Here is a 22,683-nt window from a genome sequence, read left to right as displayed (position 1 = left end):
CGTTTTACCACACTTTACTCAGTCGATAGTCGGTCTATAGTCACAAATAAAAAAATGTCCTTAAATCATTTGCTGAACTTTGTATTGAAGTACCATCCATTCATTTATTTCAACAACAACAAAAAAAAAACTAATTGTGTTGATGTTACAAAGAGGAAATAGTAGTCTGACACTTTTCTCTCTCTCCTTCAGGTCTTTGTAGGCCGGCATTGAAGATTTTTACTTCCACCACTTGTGCCTCATTGAATGCAGTGCGACTCAACTCTGCCACCAGCGTTTGGATTCCCTTTAACTGCAGGAAAAACCATTGAGACAAGAGAGAGGCCTCTGTCTCCAGAACTCCAGCTGACCTCTGACTGTATGTCTCACAGCTCTTAGCGATCCCCCTCCTCTTTTTCCTCCTTCCACTCCTCAAGGACCCACATTTCCACATAACCATATCCTCCAAACCGTCAGCCAGCTGCTAGCTGTTTCATCACAGGCGTTGTTGGCAATTGCACCTCCTTGGAAGAGGGATCAACTGTTGTACTCCGACCGGCCCCCGACTGGTGCTCCTTCAGTGGGGGAGGGAGGGGAAAGAAGGCCGCTGAACGCTGTGCCACTTTCCCTTGAAATGAAGCTGCAGGCTGTCATGGAGAACCTGCACAGGCAGCAGAGGGCCAAGCTGCTGATGGAGCAGCAGCTACAGCAGCAAGCCGCCACACAACAGATTCAGGTCAGAACAGTTGGAGGGGACGAGCCGATGGGGAGCCCGGCCCCTGAGGCAGAGCAAGCCCAGATTGCAGCGTTGGCGGCCATGCGGGCTGCGGCTGCCGGCCTGCAGCGGGTGTCCGACAGCCCCATGTCAGAGCGCAGCAGTGGCGGTGAGGAAGAAGGTGACGATGATGACAATGAAGAAGCGGAGGAGCAATATAAGGACATGATGGGGTCAGATGAGGAGGAGCAGATGTAAGTGATGAATGTCTTTGGTTTATCAGAAACTTCTGTAACTTGTATCAATGGGTTTAAACCATTTTATTGTCTTTCTAACACACGCACACAGCAAACAGAAATGGGACGAGGAGGACTTTGAAGGTGAGATGGAAGAAGATTTTGAGGATGACCTTGCAGAGGAAGGTCTGCCAACGGGCCATGATGCAGTGGCTCCCGGTAAAGGCATCCTCCTGCTCCCTCACCGCCAGCTCCACCCCCATTCCCAGCTGTTGAAGGTCCGTCCCAGTGTCGAGCAGGAGCCCCGCGTAGCCATCCTTCCTCCCCATGCCCCACACAGCCATCTGGGCGGACAGGACCACGGAGACTGGACCTATGAGGAGCAGTTCAGACAGGTAAGATCACTTCATGTGCCGTCACTCTTCAGCTGTGTGGAAATGTATGGTGTATTGTTTTATCGTTCCAGATAAAGGAGAGTTTAAGTGTAGTTAAGTGTCCTCACCTTTAACCACTGCTGTCATTACTGCACGTGATTGAATTAGAGACTGAACGCCTTCATGTAACCACTGTGGAGAACTATGTCAGCTAAATTCCTAAAATATCCTTAAGTCAGCTGTTGCAGCACAGAGGAAGTACATAAATCTAAAATGTTGGTTGTCGACCAGCTAGCCACATCTGCCCTTCACACCCCTTACAGCAAAACTGTGTGGCCCTTTCTCTGCAGCACATGATGTAATATGACCAGGGTGGGAAATGTACACCAGCCACCGGCCAAATGTTGATAAAGCCTAAGTTGAGGCTTTTCAGTTTGCCTTTGCCACCTGACATTCTGGCAGGGCCCATATATCAAAGGGGTATAGATAATGTTCTGGTGGAGCAGCTGTGTTGCTTGGTATGATTTGACATTTGCTGACTATTGTTGCCAAAGAGTTTTAAAAAAAAGTTGTTGTTTTTATGTCTTAAATGGGACTTAGAGCTGTGGAAGAGAAGCTCAAGGGAGTAGGGGTGGGTTAGGGTGCATTTTAACAGCTTTTTAACATGCTGGCGTTTACGGTAAACATGCTTGTGGCCTGGATACTATGAGGGAGGCCCTGGTGGAATAAGACGGGCTGTTTACTCAAGATTTAAGACTGTCAACAGCTATGTTTAGATGGAGGACTGCTGTCGATAAAAAGCGAGTGGGGAACAGTGTGAAATCAGCTCACAGTTGACTTCTGAGGATATTAAACTAAATTTGCCATACTTGCCGAACAAAGTGATGTCATGGCAGAGTATGGTATTAGATGATAGAGTTCCTTTTGTGGAAAGAGGATTTTTAAAATAATCAGAAGAAGGGTTTTTTTTGCCACAAAAGAGAGTGCATTACTGATAATCAAAGAAATTATTAGTCAACAAATCCCTGACTATTAGTCTGCCTCCTTTAAAATGTACGTGATTCAAGAGATAGCAATAGATTTTATTTTACCAGCATAAACCTGTAACATAGAGTCATATTTTAGAGTCCATAAGTGCATAAGGGTGTGTAGAAACTAACCATTGTTTTACAGTATGGCCTATAGTGAGCCACCATTTTATGCAGCACCCCTTTACATAATGGAAGCTTGTATTGAAGTGCAAACACGCCTGTGGCCTGTATCAATAATTCAAACCATAAACATGTTTAACAGTATCAGCAAGAGGTTGTCTTTTATTTGCACAGAGATGACCAAACTCTTTAGGAAAACTGGTTTGGGATTTGTAAGAAGAAGCTTTTAGACATTTTTATTGATGCCTTGAGTATGTTGGTTGTAAATTATCTTCGCCGCATTGCACCCAGCCTGCATGTGCTTCATTCAAGCCTAACTATAGATTCTGTAATTAAAGGGCCTATTTCTTGTAATTACAGAGCATATGGAATATAACTCCCCTAAAACCTATGCTCTGATTCTCTAAATAGTCCACCCCTCCCTGCATAAAGCTTTGTGTGAATTACTTGAATTGATACTTACGGTTTGGTGGTTTTCATCTGTCAGGTAGGACATACAGTCCATTTTTATCATGACATGTCAGACAGCAGTGGATCAGACAAGCTTGCATTTAAAACTGCTGACAGTTATGTAATCAAGACGGACGGTATCTTAAGACGTTACCCAACCTGTTGTTGCCTGCACAGCATCAAGCTCAACAGCTAGACGAAGAGGAAGAAGAGGGAAAGAACAAACTGCATCATGTTATTTAGATTTTTGGCATTTTGTCATGATATAGGGAACACAGCATAGTATATGTGTGTGCAGGATACTGTGGCCCGCAATCAAGAAATTTATCTTGCATATTATTCTCCTGGGACAATTTTTGCGCCTGAATGATTACAATAAACAGTAATAATTGCAGCTATGGCTTGTTATAATGAAGACAATCTGGCTCCTGATAATTCTCACCTTACTCAAATCAAAATCTGTTACTTCTACCTTAATTTGTATGTGGTGGGTGGTATTTTTAATTGTGCCTCTACATTTGTGGTTGTGTCTTGTCATTTGGAAAGATGTTAAATCCACACCCAGTTTTCATTGTAATTTTGGTGCAATTCTGTTTTTGATCAGGGATTTATGAATCGTAAAATTATAGAATTCTACCGTAGTGTCTTTAATTGTGGACAAGTGAGCACATTTAAGTGTTCACAGCACGGTCATGGATGCCATAAGCAAAAAAATGTCACGTTTCTCTGTGTGAGTAAATAAGCGCTAAGAATTGTCGCAGCTAAGTAAAGCGTCAACAAAAAAAGTCAGTATGGTGTAGCTATCATTAAGGTCCAGAAAACCTCACCCTAAAAAATCCCTGTCATCACCTGCCCATATCAAAACGCACACATATAAGGGTATCATTTCAGTTTGCCAAAGTATTACTCTTGTCATCACCGTGCAAAACGAGCGATTGATGCTACACTAGACAAATGCTGAGCCTGAAAATCCCCTCACTGCATTTATCATGAAAAGTCTGTGATTACAGACTGTATGCCATGTATTAATGGATATAGTTACAGCAGTTGAGCAGTGTTTTGGTGTTTTATAATGTCCCAGATTGTCATAGAGCTCAGTTTTTCAGCACAGGTTGCATCTTTCCCCAATTTTCAGTCATAGTGGAAAGTATAACTGTTGTTTTTATTACATTTATGCAGGAAAACCCTTCAAAAAGTGTTCCAAATAAATTTATTCTATTCTGATTGTAGGAGCTATGTGCCCTTTATCAGTAACGAACATGTTGTGTCTTCTATATCTCCAACAATCATAGGAGGAAATAAAGACCTCTGTTCTGAACGAATAAAGTGAAAAAACACTGAAGGCCGAATTTATACTTACACATGTTCTGGTGTTTAATCATGCACAGGTTGAGTGTGTTGGAGGGCACTGGGCGGGGAGGAAGGGGTTAAGACTGTACGGTTTATTTTGGGCAGGTGGGTGGAGGCTGTTGGAATGTGCCTGATGGAGGGTGATAATGTGGCCACTAGGAACCTCAGATCCTCAGCAGAAACCCTGCATGCCTCTATCAGTCTGACGCAGTTAGAGCTTTTCCAAACTGAAAAACTGTCCTTTTCTCTCTGATGTTTATGTTGTGTCATTTGCATGATATCTTAGCGTGGCATCGCAGGCCCCCGTCAAAGAGTCCTGAGCCCGAAACTAGCATAATGGATAAGAGAGAATAAATTAACAAAAATTCCATGGTGTAACTGTAAAAATACTAAAATAAAACAGGATTTAATTAGGGCTGGTGCAATATAAAGCTAACATAAAAAAAGACCAGTAAACTAAGGCCGAAAAAGGAACCAGTGAAATAAAATGGGCTCAGGTTCTGTCTGTGTCCATGGTGCCATGGAGGTGAAGAAGCATTCCCTTTTAGCTGAGGTTTGCCCCAGGCTGTATGTCCGCAAAGCCCAACCTGCATTCCTGGTAGATCACCCAGCCACCGTCCTCCTCTCTCTCTGCTTTCAGCTGAAAGGTCAAACTAAATCAAGCCAAGAGGTGCTGGCTGGTCGGATGTCTGATTACGCTGTGGTTTTAAGTGAATTAATCAAACTATTCAAGGCACTTTGCCAGCAGTGTCATATCAGACCCTAGCAAGGCGCAGCAGAATTAAATAAAGGATAGTGCTTCATACAGATATCAAATTAAGCCAGAGTTGTTTGATTATTTTGTAAATGAAACTGATTTGTGTGTCTGGCAGAGTTATTTCAGTGATACCAATGCACCCTTCTCGATACCACCCAGCCCCCCTCCCATACATCTTGAAATATCCATATCAGTATCACTCTTTGCATTTTAATTTCCAGGAAATGTTGACGCTCCTGTTTAAGTTAATAGCCAATAGGCTTGCAGGCATCTGTTCCCATCAGCCACCAGTAACGGCAACGGTTTGGTTGTGTTTGTTGAGACACGCAGATAGAGATCTGAATGCTGAATAGTGGTTTGAATTCTGGTTTGATCAAAAAAAGTCTCTGGTTTTAAATTACATCGTCATGTCATATGTTTTCAGCAAGGTCAGGATAGTTTTAGAGCACTTTCAAAGCAATTTATCTATTCATCGAAGACCTAACCCAAAACCTCTAAAAATAACTACCGTATATGTAAAATTATGAAGAGACTTAAAAATGCACTAGCATGCATTCATGTAATTTACTACCCTTTTACTCTAGCTTTGTTACCTATATCAGCTATTTAGTTAGTCAGCATGTTTTTCAAATATGTAAGAGAGGAAGGAATGACAAAGTGTGTTTATATTAACACATTTTTCAGGCTTCTTAATTTCACCCAACCTTGTCGATTCTGCCTCTGACCGTGTCAGTTCAGCTAATGTGCCCTTTAGAAACACTGAGTTCACTTCATCTGCAAAACATTTATGGAGGTAAGTTTACAGTGTAGTTTTATTATTGCACCGTCTCTTCCCTGGTGCAGTGTAGATATAACCATAACCGACTGCCTTGCCCCTTTTATAAACAATATCCTCCTCAGGCCAGAGATCGTCCAGAGGCCACACAGAGCCTTTGAAGTCTCCTCTGCCGTGTCTCTGTCTGCTTTAAACACCGGCAGATGGAGCCCAGATGGACAGTAAAGTAGGAACGTCTTTAAAAATTCATGGCACTCACCATGATCAGGGCGAATGGAGGGGAGTTGGCATTAAACATTAAATTGCTCTCTCACACACACACACACACACACACACACACATACATCAGGAGTAGGGGGAGGGGCTGTTAGTGACTACAGGAAGTGTAGCTCGAATGTGAGCCAATTGGGAGCGACACTTATTGGGATTGTCCATCGGGTTTCTGCTGATACAGCTGTCTGATAAGTGCTCGTTGGGTTTATATTCCACCGTAGTGAGGCCTTTTGATCTCCGTTGTAGCGTTGTATGAACAGATCTGAACTGTGTGTGTGCATTTTAAAGGGCCTTTAATATCTAAATATTCTTTAGGAAGACCTGTTAATAGGTTTATAAAGAAAGGCTGTGTAATGGCACTCATTGTTGTATGATTTTATGTTAATAGCTTACTAGCTTACCAAATCCACTGTCTTTTTTACTGTTAATGAATAACTGATGTCAGACTATGTGTCTTTGGTGGTCTGATCAATATTTTATGCAATGTTCTCCAACCCAGTTGCTTAATTTAAGATGGTTTCAGACAAAAGCAGCCTAGCTTTTAGACTTTTGTAAACCGCATCATCTGGAATTGCAAACCTGAGTCTGATACTGTGCAGACTCATCGTAACTCTAGTCTGCAGGGGTTGAATTCATCCGAACGTTATCTTGTGCCTGGAGAACCGAAGGTGTGCCACGATCTGTGTTTGACCAAATCAAACAGCTCAACAGGAAGTCTTCTGAAAGTCTTCCTGTTGAGAGTAGGAGGAATAGCACATGAGGGGAGAGGGGAGAGGGGAGAGGGGAGAGGGGAGGTGTGACTGAACTGGAGAAAGTCAGCCAGTTGCTATTGGGCTTTGAATCGCTGCCAAGTAGAGCGTGTAGTAAATGCTCATTTTGACTCTGAATCACTGCAGAGAGCATTTGAAACGTGTCCAACTCCTAGCGTGCTGCATGGAGCTGATGTCAGAAACTCTGCAGCCAAGGGGATTCTGGAAATTGGCAGGCTTTCAATGCGGAAGAGGAGAGGGGGGCTGGAACAGGAATGTAAACAGAGATTGTGTAAAGGCTGAGGCTAGCTAGTTTGTCCCGTCTTTTCTGTTTTGCTGTTGAACAATTTTAGAAAATTGTTCTGAATGTTTTATTTTGGCAGGTTCCTTAATTACTGGTACGTTTACTGCCTCAAGCTTCCTCTTAACTTTACAGCTTCATATAGAATGAGGAAATGATTGCTGTAAGCACAGGGTGAGACTCTTCCACTTCACACTATTCCACTATTATGTATGAATTTTTGATCTCTCCCTTCTTTTTTTCAAACGTAAATGCGTGAGTGCTGCTTCATTTCATTCTCCTTATTCTCTGCACATAGAGGACTCTTAACTGTAGCCTTGTGTCTCAGTGCAAGCACAGAAATAGGTGTGCTCTGAATGGCTTGACTTGTCAACAAACAAAACCGTAAGTGACATCTTTTCACACAAGGACCCAGCGGCAGGCATTCATTAGAACAAAAGCAGTGCCTTTTGCGCTTTTGCTTTGAGATGCTTTTGAAAAGGAAGTGTGCAGTAAAAGCTTTCATTCTTGGAAGAATCGATTCAGAAATAGGTCAGACGCAGATAAAGATTCTTAGCTGCACATTTTCAAGGTTGCTCTTTGTCCCGGTGTGACATAAAATTGGACCCGAAGGCGATTGAAAAAAAGATCTGCATATTTTGAAATGTGCCTTTAATAGTCTGTGTGGTCAATAGGTCAGAAATGCTTCAAAAGGGGAACACACTTCTCAAACATTGTATCATAAAAACCTCTGTTAATCCTTTTGATCCTCAATCATCACATTTGGCCCTTGTGACAGCACTATAGCTGCCCTGTCTTGTCTGTATAATAATAAGAGCCAACCATTTCTGATTGTGTGTGCTCGAGCAAGTCACTCTTGATCTACATTTTACACCAATGCAAGATGATAATAGACCTATTTCACTGCAGATATTTTGATACTGCAGATTATTAATCTTTGTGTTTTACCTGATGTGACCAGTAAATTCATGAGCAGTGAAAAAAGCCTGTTTTTTTTTTTTTAAATATTAGGTGACATGAAAGTAACAACGCACTGCCAGTCCACATATTGGCGGGAGTGGGCTCGGCCACATGGACAGCTATCTGCTCTCCATGAGGCTGGGTGGGCCAGATATGTTTTTAAAGCCGCCGTTGTTAACCATTAAACATGTTGCCCTGCCCATCCATCACTCTGGCACCGTAAGCTCCCAGCCACGTTTCTTCCACTCTTTGCAGCATGCTGCTTCATACTGAGGAGAAACAGCACAGCACAATACCAACTCTAGTCTTAAGGGGCAAGATTAAATGTCCTTTACATGTTGTTTGTATGTAAGCACCATTACAAACCTTCCTCTGAAACTTCAGCTCCCCGTCTATCTCTGTCTCCATCTTTCTGCCTTCAGACGTAAACCTTATCACGGCATCTGCTCTGGCGCTGAATAAATAGCTTCACGCAGACACACATTAGATGATTATCTAGGTCAGACCTTTTTCAGTCATTTTTTAAGAGGAAGGATGGTTTACAAAAGCACATATACTGAATAAAATTGAAAAAGTTCCCAAATAGCTGATACTGTGTGTGGTATTGGTTGTTTAGCCGGCATCTTTTGACACGTCACTTTATGATCTTAAATTGCTTCTACACCCACCTCCTCCCCTCCTTCTCCGTCTGTTTGGCTTTGCCTTGCCCAGTTTGGGCATCCATCATCGTGATACTACTCATTAGGAGTGCGGTCACAACAGATTGCTCACAACTACATGCATTAGACTCCAGAGGGCCCTGGGAAAGCTGGCTGCTATTTCTGAATCTCATCCAAAACACCAAGCCATGGCAGCTGACTTGACAGTAGCAAGCAGGAATGGGATGCATGTAATTATGGAATAGTGCTCATTCTGGTTTAATGCCTTGCCTTCAACAACTAGTTTTCACCTTTTTCCCCATGTCAGCAGGGGATACCCCATATCCAATTATATCCAACAGAAGCCAAGCATATCAATCCTTTGGCAAAGCCCCAAAGACCGAGGCCTCACTTACGACCTCTCAACTCATAAACAGACCATCTCCTCAATGATCATTGAATTTCTGGCACATATTTGAATTTCTAGAGGTATTTTTAAGCCTAGTGAAAGTTATGGTGTGTGGACATAAAAGGAAACTTACCACTGTAGTTGTTTATAGCAAAACTTATTTTACACTTACTTAAAAGGATAAAATTAAATTTCATAGACAATTACCCTGATTTAGTTCCTCTGTGGAAAAAAACTATAAATGCCTGAAATCTTAAATCAACTCCTACATGTATTGTCAGCCTTGACGAAATTGTGGCCACAGGATATCCATCTGATATGAATCACTGCTGCTTGTTGATGTGCCACAGTAGGCACATTCAGTGCTGTGGTTTTATTCAGCAGCTATGCAAACTGCGTATGTGTCGTTCTCAGTTTCTTTATCTATAAGGTGTTTATCGCTGTCTGTCATTTTTGAGGCAAATGTGATTGCTACAGATAAAACAAGCTCAGCTACAGTCAGTTACAGCCGCAGCATGTTGTTTGTGTTTGCAGTCTGCGGGCTCCTCGTCCTCAGTCGATGGAGTTGAATTTAAGAGGTCAGCTGGTCAGTTAGGATTATGATGGGGTTGATGCTGCCTGTCAATAAAACACCGTTCAGGGTATCAGTAGTCGGACAACTCTATTGTGGCTGTTAATTGCGTTCTTGCGGGGGATGGGGATGGGCAGGACGGGGAGAGCAGAGAAGATAGATTCATTAAAGATGTCAGGTTATGGAGGCACGTCGATGCCGTTTCTCTCAGGCAGCTGTCAGCTCTGTCACCTGACACGATTACGTTATTTTCCAGATGAATGTGAGACAGTGTGGGGGTTAATATCACCTGTTTTGTAACTGTTCAGCAAACAGAATAAACTGTATCTTTTTTGCATAACTAATTGGTGCCATTACACTGATAGGTCCCAGCAGTTGGCTAAACTTGTTCCAAGAGTTACTCTGTGAAGATGTATTGTCGGTTTACCTTTTACAATACAACCACGTGTCCTGATCTCTGGCTTTAATTTTATTTTAATTTTTTGCCTTTGGTCAAAGAAGGGTGTGTATGTGTAACGGCCAATGTTTGCTGGTTAACTCATCAAACTGTCTCCAGGCTATATCACCTTCTGTTGTATTTTCACTGTGCTGGATTTTGACTTTTTTTTTTCCTGCACAGAATTACTATTGGAGTCTGAGCGCTACTGATAGTTTCTTTTTAACTGTATGAATTGAAGTTTGAAGCTCTGACATGTAAATACTTGAAAATATTTTCTCACGTAAGTGACTAAAGAAAGGTAAGAAAGTCAAACTCAGTCCACAGAATCTCAAAGAAAGGGGACTCGTTGTGCTGTCCTTGTGTTTGATTGGATCTGAGTAGAATGTCGTGCAAAGCAGAATCCAAAACAACAAAGAGGAAGAAAAACAAGACACTAGAGGAATCTGATTCCTTTTTATTTAATGATCGAGCGGAACAAAAGATTACGTGTCATTCTCGCAACTGGTTTCTCACCTGTCTCCTTATCATGCTAGGAGATTATTACGTCTTTCCGTAATGACTCTAAAAGGAAATGCAGACTTACCTTATGTAGTGTTTGGATTTCTCTCCAAAAATTTTCCCATCTATAAATGTAGTCCATTTACATGTCTCCAGCTCTGTCTCAGAAAAAGCTGTCAGCTGGTAATTTTCAAATAAAATACGCTCCTTGTAGTGAACCAGAAATATGGCTGCAGTTTGTCATGTTGTGTTTTATAAGTCTGGCTTGTGAGTTACTGTGTCCTGTGACTGCAACCTGCTTCTTTTGATGGGAAATAACATCATTTGGCTTAAAATGCTGATAAGATAAGAGCATAATCATGGTTGAGGACTGCACTCCTAATAACCTTACCTCCGTGATGGCAATCACTTTAATAGACAGAGTATTGTCTTCATTACAGTAAAACTGAATTATGGGCTCTCATGTAAACTCATTCAGGGGAATTCCTTCTCTGTACAGCACTTTGTTTTTACTTGAGCCCCACTCCTTTGAACTTACTGGTGATAAACCGCAATTATAAAGTTTAAAGTTTGCCTTAACCTCATCAGATATCCAGTGGAGAGTTCTGCTACAAAACAACAAACCAACAAAACAAGATATGTTGTGACGTCAGCTCTGCTTTGAATAAGAGCGAATGCCATGTGTTCCATGTTCAACACTCATTTGATGTTCGTTACATGACAATCAAACAATCCGTACCTTATAGTGAGAATATTCAATATGTACTGGCACTTAAAGAATCATCCATCATGTTATGTCACTGCTGACATTTTGTCTTGTTGCATAATGATTCATTTGTAACAAGACGTTCAATTACAATGATGAACGTAGGCGGGGCACTGCACATGGGGCTAAAGTACTATACAGTCCATGCAGCAACACTATGTCTCCATTATGAAAATATGTTGTGAAGGGATCCTGTCCTGCTGGTTGTGTTTGCTTTGGTGCATTAATGACATTTGTAAAGGGGCTTTGGCCTGGAACAATGCGGTGTTTGAATATGGCTGATCATGTGTTCATGTGACCCCCACCAACCATCTCCCTGCTCTCCACTGTGATTACACTTTTTTACAGTTCTCAATATCCTTCTTAACATTATCCATTTTTCACACCTCTATTAATCTGAATTAATCTGATCATACTTTTACGCATACTTTACTACATCTTTTTATTTTACATTCAACAGGACAAATAAAAGTTCCTTTGCAGTTTGCATTGTGGACTCAACCTATATATACTATAAAGTTAGCAGTTTTATAGTTAATATTGGTGTTGTGTTGTTCTGGATTTACAGCTTTTTTATTTGAAAAATGTCTTGTCAGTCACTATGCATTTATTGTCACACATTCATGTGTATCAATACTGTTGCTTTAAAGTTAATATCAAATAACAGGCTTCTAGTCTGATATTTAAATCGTGAGGATGAATTAAACATCCACAGGTTTTAGTTTAGTTTTTTGTTGCTTTTACCTTTTGCATGTTTTCCTGTGTGTCAGCCTCAGATGAATGTGATGAGGGTGATTGGCAGATGTAAGGGAGTATGTAGGTGACACCCCAGTTTTGGTTTTCAGTTGCAAAGCCTCTATTATGTGCTATGTGACACTTGTGTGCCAGCAAAAACCGACCTCCATTTGCATTAACAGTGGAGTGACCCCCACCCCCACTCCAAACAACACACGCATATATGCTCTCTGCCTGCAGCGTTACCTACCACCACCACGACTTTGACTTCTGCAAAAGGCTGCTCTGCGGTTACTGATTATTTGCAGTATAAAACCGCTTTGTTTTTGTGTCCAAAGCCTGTATATAATTTATGTGCAGACAGGCTGCCTCTGACCTACATACACAGCTAGGGTGGAAAACTATCAGACAGCAGTCAAACACTGAACACTTATTCATCCGGCACTGTGGCGTCTTAAACACTTGGTTAACTTTCCACTGTCACCCTCATAACTCTGATAAGTTGCTTTTTAAAATTTTTTTTATTTTTTATTTTATCTTTTTCTAGGACGAAAAGACGAAAAAGTTTTGTGAAGTATTTTCTAGTCAGCTCGGCACTTTTATTGGGCTTTTTTTTTTGTTCCAGAAGATTTTGTTGAGGGCCGTAAACCCTGCCTTAACCAGTTGGCCCAGTTTTCTAGTCGTTTATCTAGTTTCTTATTGTTTATCTGAGTAGCAGAGCTTTAATCCAGGAGGGGCCCCTGCCCCAGTCCACATACTATAGATGTGAAAACCTATATAAGCCTAAAACAACCACACCCACCTCGGCCTGATAGTCTGTATGTACGTGGGTGGGTGGTAGAGGCAACGGGGGAGTTCTAGTGTAGACAGGAGTTAAATACATGGAAGTGAGAGAGTGCAAAGACAGAAGCTCAGATGCACAGAAGAGGAAATACACACACGCACATGTATATACATATATATATATATATATATAATGTATATTTATGCTACATACATATAGGGAGAGAGAGACAGAGAGAATATAAAGCGAGGTGTGGTAGTGGTCTTGCCGGTTGGACAGGTTCCTTATTGTGTGCCTTCAGAAAATCAGGTCCCACTTTGTTGATGTCAGTTACTCACAGACCCACAATTGTTTTCAGCCCGTTCTCTCCTTAATGGGGCTCCATTAATGGGGCTCCATTAACAGCTCTCTCCTAGCCACAGGTTGGCATGTTTAGTGTTTCATTTCTATTTCTTATCATTAATAGATCCTATTACCTGCTACAGTGCACGGCCTAGCCTCTGGAGCATTTTTACAGCAACTGTTTATTTCAAGCCCTTAGCTTCACAACCCAGCCTTTCCACGTGGTGCTAACATAGATTACATTTGTGTTTTACAGCTATTGACATGAGCAGATTGGTGTCATTTAGCTCTGTGAATCACTAGATTGCAATAAAGTTGTAATCTGAGGTATAAAAAATTCTGAATCTATTTGATGTGATGGAAACTGAGCACAGTCTTATTTAGGTTAAAGTAATAAGATAGAAAGATTATGGTCTTTGTTGGATTAGTTTAACATAACTAGTGCACACTAATATTCCCGTCATATCACGGTTGTAGGATTGTAAGCCTGACTCAGTTGTTATCCTTTTAAAGAAATAAACACAGACATTTCAGTGTGCTGCCATGCATCGCTATGTAACGTGATCGCTGTATCCTGAATGCTCTTGGTTTTTGCAGGCAAAAGCTAAATTAAACGTAGGAATCGTGGCGGCAGGACCAAACAGAAGGTAACAGCTGCAGGAATTTAGATTGCCGTCATGTGTCCATTGATACAAAGCAGGATCCTGTGGGCACGTCCGTTAATAGCAGACGCTGAATGAGACTTGACACTGGATATGCATTAGTGAGACGAATACTTTGAGCATGTTAACACAGTTCACACTTCACTATAGGCTGCCAGATCCTTCAGTTGGCAGGGAAACACAGGAGCTAATCAACACACTGGCTTTCAACACTGTAACGCTGCAGTTGCACGTCTTTTAAAAACAATCTCAGCTTTAGTAGGATTTTATGAGTGAAACCTTCGATCTTTTCAGGTATTAACGCCAAGTAAAACTCTACAATGTATTTGTGAGTGTCAGTCCCCTGCTTTGTTACTACATCTTGAGGACTGGAGGAAGTGGGATCAGAGCGCTCCCACCACACCACTAGGGAAATATTTATTGGTGTGATTAGAACAGGGAGAGGGAGGGCAAATAAAGCAGCACAGGGAAAGGGGGGGATGGGAACTGGGCAGGGGGGTAATTTCTAAGATTTATGGCGCGGCACTTCATGAAATGCATCCTGTAATTAAAACTCCCCCTTGCCTCTAGCAGGCGTGTACATTAGCTGGCAACCCCCACCACAACATCTACCTCAACCACCCCTGACTCCTCTGTCTCCCCCTACCCACTAGATAATAAGATCTTATGGCAGCTTGGCGTCACTAATGAGGTCTGAATGCCACAGTGAGGGACAGTCCTTTTTAGCCGTAAGAGGCCACTCCAGTCGCCATCATGGGCCTTTCATTTTCAGTTTGTCTGACCCGCAAAGAAAACACAGACAATTCTCAGCAACAGACAGCAATTTAGTGCTGCTAAAGGTTTTATTAAGTTATTAATGTGTTGGCAGAGTAGCTTAGTAGTTCGCGAGTAAGTCAGAATCGATCTCAGTGTGCAAATGTCAGTTGGTTGTCAATTGACGCGGCGGTTTCTTGTACCTGACTCCTTGAAGCACAGAGAGGCTGCTTTACTGGTAACTTCATGTAGTAAAAACATGAGAATTTGTTTAATATTTTTATTTCTAAATGATTGTGTTACAGGTTTGCCGTGTAAAAGGCTGAAAACAATGGCATTTTTTGATCCCATTTTCCTTTTTCATTCATTTGTTCTTTTCTTTAAAGGTACGTTGCGCTGAAAACATCCCTATAGAATCACTCTTTGTGATTACTTATTACTTTTGGTGTTGTGGGTTTTTTTGTTTGCTGGCAATTTACTATCACACAGAACAAAAAAGCTTTTGTAGAAAAGTTTTGTACTGAGCTGAATGATTTTCCGACGTGATATCTAGTGCTCTACACTGTAGTGTGCATCCTGAGGGTTAGTAGTGGCTTGTCTGCTAGCTGTGGGCTGGCGTGATAGCTGTGTAGTAACAATGCAATGCGTTGGTTCTATGTTCTGTGGTTTTGTTTGGTGGTGCTCAGTTGTACATTGTGTTTCACAACCAGTTATTTTCAATAACGCATTATGAAACTCCATGACCTCACTCACACAACATGCGATGTGCAGTCGTCGATGCTTCAATACTTGATCTCGACTGGTTGATAAAACCTTGAGGCCAGCTGAAGTGTGGAGATGAAGTTGAAGCGGTTTACTCGCACGTGAGATAGTACATGTTAGCTGTGAGACATAAATAGAGAGACTTAGATTTCACTATCACACTGGCAAACGAGACTGGAAAAACAACCACCGTCTGAATGGCCTCACTGTACTCCCCCGAGTGGGCGCCTCACTTTTACTGCTAACTTTCACTGAACTTTCCGGAGCCCCACGAGCAGCTGCACCCACATCAGGTTCTCATCAGGCCACACTGGTCCACAGCATTTCTTAATTCTTTCCTCTGTCATCCTTTATGATCAGAAGGCGACAGCTCTTCCAGGATAAAGACGTCCTTGTCTGCATTTCAAAGACACACGATTTTATTTGCTTTGTTCAGTCATTGTACCGCCTTACTTGTTGTCATAGTAACAGTTGAGGTCATTCTCTGTCCACTGTTCGATGTATCTTTGCATATTCAGATATAGATTATGATATAGCGGAGCACCTTGATCTCAGCAGTCTCTTGTTGTATCTCAAAATCATTGTTGTTGCCAGCTGAAACAATATATTTTAAATTTTTATTTCATTCTTTCTTCCTCCTCTTCCTCCCCTCAGCTGTATGAACTGGATGGAGACCCGAAGAGAAAAGAGTTTCTGGATGACCTCTTCAGCTTCATGCAAAAAAGAGGTATGTGCTTATGGACATTTTAAACATTGTCCTAATATATCTCACTCATCAAGGCACACTCCATTCAGTTTGTTATCTTGTATCTCTGGCCTGTCAGAGGAAGGTCTTTAATAGTTGGATATAGAGAGGATGATCGCCCACCCCCCGTTCTTCTGTGACATATGACACAGCTCTGTCTACTCGTCTTTCACTAAGGGGGTGGGGTTTTTATTCATTTCAGAGATGATTGCTTTATGGTCACACAGCCCCTCATCGTTCCCAGGCTATAACTAGAAGGGACACGTTGTATCGGCGCCTGGGGATGGATTGTTTTACCTTCCCATCCTGCTGTGTGTCCACAGGGCCCTGCCCACACCTCTAACGCTCATCTGGACAGCTAATTGCTATCCTAAGGTTAATTTTGGATTGTGTGTATTTGTACTGAGTACACAAAAATTAAACGGCCGTTTTAGATGAGACTTCTCTGGAAGCGTTGTTAATTTCACAGGCTGGTTTATAGTTTATATAAACATACCAGCAAACCTATGACTGACAGGAGACAACAGACATGTGCTCACAACTGAAAAAACAGTACTAGATGTTTACAGTGTTGGAAACATTAATGGGTGGGTCTGCCGGGTCTGTTCTGAGAATCTGACAGCGCCATCTATAGGCAGTACTGAGAAATTGTTCCTTAATGTCATGGATAGAAAATGTGAACTGTAGGTCTGGACTGTATTTAATATTATCATTACATTAAATCAGAATCATTAATTTGTAGCCATCTTGTATGGATCTTTTCCATATTTGGTTTGGTATTAATTTGCATTCACGTGGCTCCTTTCCTGAATGTTATTATATCGCAGCATCATTATCTTGTTTCAGCTTAATATCATGTAGTAGTTAGTTATTAAAATGGTGAAAGTGGCATGTTTTTAATGTCATGAAGAATTCACACTGTGCTCTGAAAGGCATTACAGCAAAAAAACTGTACCAGAATATCAGAATATGCTTGCTCTAATAAAGTCATTTATTGGCTATACTGTTATTTTGTCTTTACTGTATACAATTGTTTTTTTCATGTCTTGACCTTTCCCCCTTTGCGCCTGTGTGTTGCAGGAACCCCAGTGAATCGTATCCCCATCATGGCCAAACAGGTCCTAGATCTGTACATGCTCTACAGGCTGGTGACGGAGAAGGGCGGCCTGGTGGAGGTCATCAACAAGAAGCTATGGAGAGAGATCACCAAGGGACTCAACCTGCCTACCTCAATCACCAGTGCAGCCTTCACCCTCCGTACACAGTCAGTACACTCCTTCTTTCTTTAAGCTTTTAAAGGAGCTTAAAGGTTTCTCAGTTAAATTCTTATGTTTGATTTGTTTAGATTCACACCGTTAGCAACAACAAAGGGAAGAATGTAGCTTCTTCATTGGACAGACCTGATAACCTTGCAATGATAGTGATCAACACAATTCAACTTAAATTTTTCTTGGGTGTGATCTTTTTGTGCTGCCAACAACAATTTTGTTTTTAAATACACAGATCAGGCATAACATTATGACCACATACAGGAGAAGTAACATTCTGCAACATTCTGTTGCCAGACATCTCAGAAGGCCCATGTCCATTCTCTGATAATTCACAACTGTTTTGGAGGCACACGGAGGAGACCTACACAATATTAGGACGGTGGTGATAATGTTATGCCTGATTGGTGTATAGCCCCTGTTTGTAGACATTATTGCCTGCAGTTGGTTCAGATTGCAGGATGCTCTCATTCATAGTTATCAGATCTCTTCTTACTCTCTTCTTAGGACCTTTTATTTAAACATACTGTGTCCATTTCAGATACATGAAGTACCTGTACCCATATGAATGTGATAAGAGGGGTTTGAGCAACCCCAACGAGCTTCAGGCAGCCATTGACAGCAACAGACGGGAGGGCCGGAGACAAAGCTTTGGCAGCTCCCTCTTCACCTACTCACCCAATGGGACGCCCACCATGCTGTCGTCGCCGAAGCTCCCCTCTTCCAGTGTGGGCCTGACAGTGGGCACCAACGGGGCCTCACTGACCCCCATTCATAAGATCAAGAAAGGTCAGATTTGTTTATTATGCTGTGCCTACATCAGATAGAATGGACTTGTTGACTACTGTTCTTGAGAAGAAACCCAAATCTTCCTTTTTCTAGTTTATCTGTCACTGCGGTTGATGAGCAAACTTATTTATGTATGATAACACATCCTCTTTAATTGCATTTGACTTTGATTGACTTGAATTTCCCCCTTCTCTGTTTGTCTGTGCTATCCGACCAGAAGAGGAGGGAGGCCAGCCACTACCGGGGGTCGGTGTGGCTCGTTTGCCAGCGGGGGCCTTAGCAGGTCACTCGGTGGCTGCTGTGCAGGCAGCAGCAGCTCAGGCGGCGATGGCTGCTCAGGTGGCAGCTCTGGAGCAGCTAAGGGACAAACTGGAGGCCGGTGAGCCACCAGAGAAGAAGATGGCGCTGCCAGCCGAGGAACACCACAGACTGCTGCAGAGAGCACTGCAACACAACCTGCTGGCCATGACCGCTCAGTTACCAATGAACATCCGCATCAACAACCAAGGTACTGAACACACAGTGTAGTTTCTGATAATTTCAGACGACATTAGAGGAACAAAGAACCAGCCAGACATGATTGTCATGTTTTCACATCATAAGAAGTCTGTGGTGGTTTTCAGTTTCAGAAATGGACATGGAACAAGCTCTTATCTCATCAACATGAGATAAGAGCTTGTTCCTTTTTCTTTTCTTTTTTTTTTTTTTTTTACATCTACTGAGTTTTTAAATCTCTTACTTTTGTGAGGTTTTTAATATATGAGAATTCTTATTATGCCGCTATAGTAGTGTGAAATTAAACCTTAATCTGCAAATCAATTTTGACTAGCAATGGAAACCAGTCCTGACAGAATTAGATGTTATATTTTTAATTAATATTGATGTTTTTTTAATCCCTGATAAATTTAACAAAGTAAACACTTGTCCAGATATGTCCATCACAGTGACAGGTTGCAGCAGATAGGAACAGGGTCATCTGGTTCAGCAGACATCAATATATGCAAATGCACACATGGAAATTAAAACGTAACCCCTGGTGATCAATGACATTGCCTACAGGTAACGTGGAAATGGATAATAGAAGAGACCACAGGGTGCTGCCTTGAAGTATTTGTAAATCCATATCCACGTCTTCAAAATGAAAGCAATCAATCAGCACAAAGAATATTTTTTATAGATTCATTTGTCAGACCAATCTAAAAATATTCCAAACCCAGATATACTTTTATTTTGTTATAACGATGAATCCTAATCAGTTGCTGTATGCATCCTTGTTAATTTTACAGTTGCCCATGTAATCTGGATTTCACACAGTTTCCCTCTTCATGACAGTTAGTTCACATGCCATCTCACCACAAACCACAGCACCCAACAGTGAGGAAGTAACAGGCCTATATGTTGACCCATTTAGCTGATGGAAGCAGCATGCATGCATACATACAATACATGTGTGGGGATTCCCAAAGACACTTCTCATCTCATCTCATAGCAGGAGTTTGTTACCGTCTATCTGATCGTGCGTGCAAATGTTTTCTTATAACACTGGTGAATTCAGAGAAATGTTCAACTGGACATTTTTGAAACATTCAAATTCAATGTTACTGTTTCGGGAAAAGATGTACGTTTGGTTTATGAGTAGTCAAGGAAGAAATAAAGTTCAAACTGAAAACAATGACACAAAAAGTTGAAAAGTGTTGTCTTCCTGACAGATGGCAGACAAGACTCAGCTCTGAACCTCACCACCAACGGCACAAGCAGCATCAGCATGTCAGTGGAGCTCAATGGAGTGGTGTACACTGGTGAGTAGCACTGTCATGTGGCACAGGAAGTCCAGTTCACTTCCCTTGATTTAGTTTTTAATCAGGAAACGCAGGACATTTTTGGAAATACTCCCATTCACCTCCTTTTAAAGATTTAATTATCAAGACTGACATGGCACATTAAGTTCAGCGCTGGAGCTGACAGGTGGTTAGCTTAGCATAAACAATACAAACACTAGGAATAGCTGCATCTCTGTGTTTATTTCAGTTTGTAAATAAATGTATTTTGCACATAATAACTTCATCATTTGTGCGTCATTGTGGGGTAGTTTTGGGGGACACCAAGCTTATAAGTAAGCCATTCACGACTTGCCCTCAGTGAGTGTCTTTGGCCCTAGTTGTTGGGGTGTGCCGCTCCATTGCCACTAACCAGACTCTTGTCGGTGGCTTTTCAGCCGATTCAACACGTTGAATCTTCGCCAGTGTGAGAGATCACTCTGTTTGGCTTTTTTAGCTTAGAGAACCAGTGCACAAGAAGAAAAATGGAAAGAAGTAAAGAAAACAACAAAGTTCAAAGGGCACACAGCAGACTATTCTAACTCTTTATCTCATCTGAACATTAACACAATATTTTCACGACATGATCTAGAATCCATATAGAATGAATGAATAATTCAGGGAAGGCCAGCTCTATATTATATTTTTACCTAGTCTCCCAGCTAATAGTAGCTCTTCTGCTTTCCATTTTGAATGATGAATATTGAATACTGCCACCTGCTAACATGAAGAGTTGCATTAGTCTTTGCGGTGTGTTCAAGCCAAGTGCAATTTGCAAATTCATTGCCAGTGTTTTATTGGTTTGGTGTGTTCGTAGCTTTAGAGCTGCAGCTGTGGAGTTGCCAGGTTTGATACTACTGTGCCAATACGGAGACCTACATCAAAACCTGTGCTAACTGACTGTATCAGGCAACTCACATGCTTTTCTAATCCTCATTATTGTAAACTTGAGATAGAGCCAGGCTTGTGGTTTCCCTTCGTTTCCAGTCTTTGTGCTAAGTTAAGCTTATCACCCCCTGCTCTATGTACAAAGAGCTTATCTCATTTTTCATACCAAATATTTGGGTAGTACTTAAATAGAGATATATCAAGTACTTTGTCTGTTTTTAACATTAACTGTCTGTTTTCTCCTATCTCCTTCTGTCCAGGGGTTCTTTTTGCCCAGGCGGCAGCAGGGACAGCTTCATCTGGAGCGTCTGCATCGTCTGCCAACAAGGCTGTCATCACTCGTGTCGCTCCACAGCAGCAGCAGCAGCAGCAGCAGAACACATCTACCTCAACCTCCAGCAACCCGTTGTCTTAACAAACTCCCAGCCTTCCCAATTTTTTTTTTATTACCACGCTAAGCCAAAAAGCAACCTCATTTTCTATATCACCTATGCCAAAAAAAAGAGAAGAACCATAAACCGTACAGAAAGACACAAACTGAAAGTCAGTTCACTTGAAGTACACTATCTCAGGTTTTCTCTCACAAACTCACCTCTTTTGTTCTTCATCGCCAAAATCATTTTGAAAGGAAGAAAAAAATCCCAACTGAGAGCCAGTATATGCTAAACAAATATGTATGCACAACCTGTGAATTATTTATTTCTGCATAAATGTACAGATTAATGGAGAACAAAAGAGAAGGTGAGAACTAGGAAGTCTAATGCATTGTTTACACACACAAACACAGCTACTGACTGACAATGACGTTTTATCCTCTAGGGGAGAGAGTTTTTTAATTTTATTTTAAGTTTTCATTGTCGTTATTATCTTATTGTTATTCTCTTTATTGTGTTTATTCGTTTAAATCTTTAACAATCCTCTCGCAGCAGGAAAAAATATCTATATATTTAGAAATCTATAAAAAAAAAAAAGAAATATGAATATCATCTATTTTTAATCAGAAAAGCTTTAAAGATATGTGTTGTTTCTTCAGGACGTATAACAATGTACCGTTGTGACCTCATTTTGGGTAAAACCATCTTGTTGACATGGCAGCCATGTTGGATCTCTGTGTGGAAGAACAATTCCAGTGCAGGTCTGCGCTTTGGTTGCTTAGTGAAATACACATCATATCAAGGATCTAGTCACTTTTTGATACTTGTGGTCTCTAGGTGTTGGCTAATTACAGGGCTGTGTAGCTGTTGCAGTTGCTGCAGTGGTCCTTCCAGAGACAGCTGGTTAATTTATAACTAAAATCCACTCCTGTTTGTCACCATAAGGCCAGTTCAAGACATAAGTATGCCTGTCTTGTGCTGAGATGGCTGTTTGCAGGAGTAAGGTCAGCTTTGCAGGTGGTAAAATGAACTAAAATGCTTCTTTTTTTCACCCCACTGCACCTCAACAGGCTGGACTTTATGAGCCTCAGTAGCGTCCACGTTGACTGTTCCTGTTCTTATTCAGGGTTCAAACTTTAGGGGAATAAGACAAGTTTTTATGTTTGTTCTCAGGTTACTCATCGCCTTGTACAATATCCTGCAGTCTTCTATCACATGTGACAGAGCAACGCTTGTCCTCATCTTTCACTCCTGAAAGATCAGTGTTTATCTGCTGTCTTAGTCGGACTTCTGGTGGAGCGGTTGTCTTAAGGTCAGGCGCATACATTTGTAGATGAAAGCCCTTCAATCATAAAGGAAGTGATCTCCTGTCT

General features: G+C 41.5%; 1 protein-coding gene across 1 annotated transcript; it reads left to right on the top strand.

Annotated features, from left to right (window-relative positions):
- Positions 1 to 493: 493 nt before the first annotated feature.
- On the top strand, positions 494 to 22,544 carry arid3a (AT-rich interactive domain 3A). Its single transcript, XM_084547596.1, has 8 exons — positions 494 to 948; positions 1,043 to 1,325; positions 16,084 to 16,156; positions 17,255 to 17,438; positions 17,984 to 18,231; positions 18,449 to 18,739; positions 19,941 to 20,030; positions 21,197 to 22,544. The coding sequence occupies exons 1-8, from the start codon at positions 614 to 616 to the stop codon at positions 21,349 to 21,351; spliced, it is 1,659 nt and encodes a 552-aa protein (XP_084403722.1). The 5' UTR covers positions 494 to 613; the 3' UTR covers positions 21,352 to 22,544.
- Positions 22,545 to 22,683: the final 139 nt, after the last annotated feature.

The sequence above is a fragment of the Chelon labrosus genome (genome assembly GCF_963514085.1).
Source record: "Chelon labrosus genome assembly, chromosome: 7".
Lineage (NCBI taxonomy): Eukaryota > Metazoa > Chordata > Actinopteri > Mugiliformes > Mugilidae > Chelon > Chelon labrosus.
Note: the sequence above shows the minus strand (reverse complement) of the source record. Positions and strands in the feature narration are given on the sequence as shown.